Raw genomic sequence first — 4,879 nt, forward strand, 5'->3', positions numbered from 1 at the left:
GATGGGATAACATATTAATAAGAATTTAGCTTGATACAAGAAGCCTTTCTTTCAGTACACTGCTTCAGTGAAGATGGGAGGGTGGGGAAGAACACCAGCACTCTGTTTGGCCTTTGAGAATATCTGATTAAAAAAAAAAACCAAACCTGAAGCTGAAATTGCATAATTCTTACTAAGATTACTACCATATTAACTATGTTCCCAGAATCATAGAACAGCTATGGTTGGGAGGGACCTCTAAAGGTCATCTTGTGATCCAAGGGATTGCCCAGGACAATGTTAAAATGTCCAGACAGCATCTGAACATCTCCAAGGATGGTGACACCAAGACCTCTCTTGGCAATCTCCTCCCACTGGTGCTTGGTCCCTCAGAGTGAAGAAGTGTTTCCTGTTGTTCACAGGGAACATCCTGTGTTTGACACTGTTTGAGCCCACTGCTTCTTGCTCTGTCATAAAGCAACACTGAAAAGAGCCTGGCTGCGTATTCTTTTGTGCCCTCCATTCAGATATTTGTACACAAACAGCAGAGATATCCCTGACCTTTCCCATCACTGGACTAAACAGACCTGACTTTCAGCTTCTCCTCATGAGAGATATTTCAGACCCTGCAGGGTTGTGGTGGGCCCCTGATGGATTTACTAGAGGAGCCACTATCAAGCAATAGCCTGTTTCAGGTACAGTGCAGCCTTTGTGCCCTCCTGAAGTCTCTTCTTTCATAACTGTTTTAACAGTTGGTTTTTATCTAGAAACAGCCAGACTTGACTGCACTAAAAACACATTAGGAAATTACTTTGAAGTACTTTCTCTACTATGTTAATTGTTGTGGCGGTTGCTGTAAATACAGTTAAGAGTGAGAATTGTTTATCTCTGAATAAGAGTAGTTTATCCCTGCAAATATATTCACATAGCACTGTTGATTGGGCAGTCACTGACTGCATTGAGTGCATGAATGTAATTACTGGTTGCTAACTGACACAGAAATTGCTGATGAGGATCTTGAAAGTGTGGAGATTGTCTTCTTGATGGCACAAAACATATGGAATTGTACCATGCCAGTATTCTCTTACGTTACAGAAGACTGCCAGTATCTGACAGTATTTGTATTCATTCTAGCTCATGCAAACTTGTCAAAGAAACTAGAATTAAAATAAATGGAAAGTCAAGACTCCTATGATTCTGTTCCTACAGGGACAATGAGAAGAGTGTAAGTTGAAGTTTTGCTCTGCATCACAACACTAAGAATAAAATGACAGAACCACCAAACTTTTTAAAAATAAATTTAATTTTATCTATTAGAAATATCCCCAATAAGTCCACCTTTCCACAAAGGCTTAGATTTCAAACAGAGTTCACATTTTTTAAAATGAATAAACAGCTAAATAATTTTAATATTAGATTCAGATTCTGTTTAACTGAGTAAGAAAGCAAATCAGTGTCAGGTAATCAGGAAGGAATAAAAATTTTTTATACTGTCAGTTAATTTCTAGATCACTGATATGAGCATAGAACTTAACTTCAGAGTCAAAGTGGATCAAATACATGAAATCAGCATGTGATCTTCAATGGTTCTACAGATGCCAGCAGTATTTTAATGACTTTTGCATTATTCTAAGGTAAGTCAAGCCAATTGTCATACAAAACAGTTAATAAATGCTGTTTACTTTATATGAGTGTGTCCAGTTTCCTGATACACAGAAAAATTCAGCACTGTAAACAAGCCTTCTAATACAATCCACAGAAAAAAATTGTTCGTTTTATGGTTCACACTTTAGCATGATTACTATAGTTTCATTGCGCTCAGGAGAAGCAGGTTTGTACCTGGACCTTTCTGCTTAATTGTTCTTGATTAGGATGCCATTTTCCGTATCATGTAGTTCAGAATGCCGCCATTGTGGAAGTAAGTGAGCTCCACATCAGTGTCAAATCTCATGATGGCATTAAAGGTTTTCCCAGTGTCCAGCTGTTAGGGTCAAAGAAAGTCACTCAAGCAGTAGAACCTTGCACATGTTACTTGACATCACAGTAAAATAAAGACTACTAGCATAGTTTTGCTATCTTAAAAAATTGTGATAGAAAGCTAAAGTGAACAGGCACCAATGCTTCTATCCACACTAGACTACAGGAAGCTGCTTGAGAGGAAAGTGGTTTAAAACAAACCATAACAAACACAGTATGGAGTCTCTTTGCATTTGCTGCTTCATTTATAACTGAGAAATTTATAGTGGACTCTGAGTGATTAGTCCAAACTACAGGATGGCTTTGTGCTAATTTAAACAGTTTGAGCATCCTGCTTTTATATCCTGTCATAGTAAACCACAGAATGATTTGGGCTGGAAGGGACATTAAGGATCACACATTTCGAACCCCCACTGCCATGGGTGGGGAACATTCCACTAGAGAAGGTCGCTCAAAGCCTTATCCAACCTGACCTTGAACTCCTCCAGGGAGAAGGAATCCACAGCTTCTCTGGGCAGTAGTTCCAGTGCCTCATCTCAAATTATTCCTTGTATCTAACCTAATTCTACCCTCCTCCAGTTTAACCCCTATTAGAATAACTATTTTAATCTCCTTCACCATATCAATTCTTCTCCCTATTTTAAGCTGATCTCACTACCATATGACAAAGCATATGTTTTGAAGAGACAGTTAATTTTGAGTAAAATTACAGTGATTCAGAAAATTCAACTCTTAGGTGTCTCATACCTTAATCTGGACATTCATCTGTGGTTTTAGGTTTTCAGGAATGATAATAGTGTAACGCTCCCGTCCAGTGAGTCCTAAAGTTCCTGCATCTTCTCCAGGTAAATACTGCAGAGGAATCACACCCATTCCTACTAGGTTGCTTCTATGAATTCTCTCATAGCTTTCAGCAAGCACAGCCTTGACACCCTGGGAAATACACAACAGGTTGAGTTATTTCATAGTTCAGAACAGTCTTTCCGTACTCACAAGAAGAATATAGGTTTGTTTGTGGTCCCCTCCATTTAATTTACCAGCTGCTGCTAGAGTTAGCAGGTCTGTCTGACAGCAAACTGTCCAGGATGATTTGATTGCACATTAACTTTCACACCTCTCTAAAAGAAGCCTGACTCAAAAAAGTAACACATTTTCTCAGGAATCCTGAATCTACTTTAACATGTCTTATGCAGTGCACCACTAGTCATTTCCATTACTCTTCCTAATTCAGTGTTGCCCTCCTATAAGCACCAGTGCGCAGTTCAATTAATTTTGAAAATTTTACATGTTAATACAGTTAACACAAAAACTCATTGCCAGAAAAAAACCTCCAAAAACCTAGATGAACTTAAATACCAACTCTCTTGTGCATCTTTCTAATAATGCAAGAAAGTTTGAATCAGAGTTCTTTATATAAACAGTGTAAGATTGGACAGACAAAGAAAGAAACAGGTATTTCACTGTGTATAGATCTGGATTTGGCTCCCATGGTGAAGCCGTGCTAAATTTAATTTTCACTGATACTCTTCTCTTACACTTTCTCGTTTCCTTGCTAAGCGAGCTTATGGATGCTGCTGAAAGCAGACCTATGGCTTATGGGGCTACTGAAAGTGGAATTAAAGAAACTGGCCTTTCTAGTGTGGCCTTGTGGACTTCTAGATGAAGATTAGTCAAGCCTTCCAGTCGGAACAAGATCTATTAATATTAAATAGCTTTTGCCAACTCTACTGTGTCTCTTGGAGGCAGCTGAGATTTCAAAGTATCTCTTGCTACCAAAAGTGAAAATTAGTTACCCAGGATTTGGTCATAAGCTAGTCGTACTAACAAATAAATGCACTGTTAACACTGTCCTCCTAGTTTACTGTAGCCACTCACCAAGAGGAATGGTCCTTTAGCAGCCCAGTCTCTGGAACTTCCTGCACCATATTCCTTCCCAGCCAGCACAATCAGAGGATGACCAGCCTGCTTGTATCTTTCTGCAGCATCAAACACGTCCAGCTAGAATAAAAATGCCAAACGCTTTGTAAACTTTTTGCGAGTGGAATCACACTTCTAGGGAAAGGAGGAAAAAAAAGTGTCCCCACATAAACAATTGAAGCCCACAACTTCCACCAAGCAGCAGTTTAAGGATATTGACCATAAAGCACTTTGTGGCTTCTAGTCTGATCTCCTTCCCAACGCAAAACGGCACCTTCCATTGGTGTTTTTACAGTAGTTACATTCTCCACTGATACGCCTGAAAGGACCATATTGCATAGGTGACTGCTTCCCTGAGTCAGCTCCTGACACCTCAATTAGCTTTACTTAAAAGGTACTGAAGTAAATTACTTAAGCTGGTAAGAAGGAAAGTCAGCACTAATCCACTCTGTTGTCAGTAAGCCACAGTTTAGAGCAGCATGTGTACTTACAGTTTCCCCAGAAGGGAAGTGGATTGTCTGAGGTCCTTGTTTATCAATAAACTTGTTGACCAAGCGAATGTTTGCAAATGTCCCTCTGGCCATGACAGCATCATTCCCTCTGCGGGAGCCATAAGAATTGAACTCACGAGGAGTCAAGCTATTAAGGGAAAAGAAGAAAGGAAACTGTGTTAGTTTTGGACTAAAAGCACTCTGCTCTAAAAAAAGAAAGTAATAAATTGGTGTTTCTGAGGCAGGTAAGTATGTAGTTCCCACCCTAGCTGTGGTACCCAGTTAGCTAATACTTCTCCTTTGAGACGTTTTGAAGGAAAAGTAATTTACACATAGCTACAGTTTGATCAGAAAAAGCAGCTTCCATAATGTTCTCAACTCTTGCCCTAGAAATAGTATCCAACAGTGATGCAAGGATATAATTCACATTAAGTCAGCAGATGCAACACAGTTTTTTTCTTAATAGTTGGTGCCCAAAGAGCCTCATTGCTTATACTACTGTAGCATCTAGAACA

The 4,879-nt window shown here is 39.3% G+C and overlaps 1 protein-coding gene across 2 annotated transcripts in view; it reads right to left on the reverse strand.

The window, feature by feature from the left end:
- Positions 1-1,261: 1,261 nt before the first annotated feature.
- Positions 1,262-4,879, reverse strand: part of ACO1 (aconitase 1) — a 54,720-nt gene continuing 51,102 nt past the window's right edge. The window contains exons 18-21 of one of the 2 annotated variants that reach the window (XM_005424997.2): positions 4,365-4,512; positions 3,832-3,954; positions 2,704-2,889; positions 1,262-1,960 (exon numbers count right to left, since the gene is read on the reverse strand). In XM_005424997.2, the coding sequence (XP_005425054.1) occupies positions 1,847-1,960; positions 2,704-2,889; positions 3,832-3,954; positions 4,365-4,512 (571 nt within the window). In that variant the 3' untranslated portion in view covers positions 1,262-1,846. The remainder of the gene's footprint in view (positions 1,961-2,703; positions 2,890-3,831; positions 3,955-4,364; positions 4,513-4,879) is intronic. The other variant, XM_031060283.1, reaches the window with a different exon arrangement.

The sequence above is a fragment of the Geospiza fortis genome, unplaced genomic scaffold (assembly GCF_000277835.1).
Source record: "Geospiza fortis unplaced genomic scaffold, GeoFor_1.0 scaffold240, whole genome shotgun sequence".
In the NCBI taxonomy this organism is placed as follows: Eukaryota; Metazoa; Chordata; class Aves; order Passeriformes; family Thraupidae; genus Geospiza; species Geospiza fortis.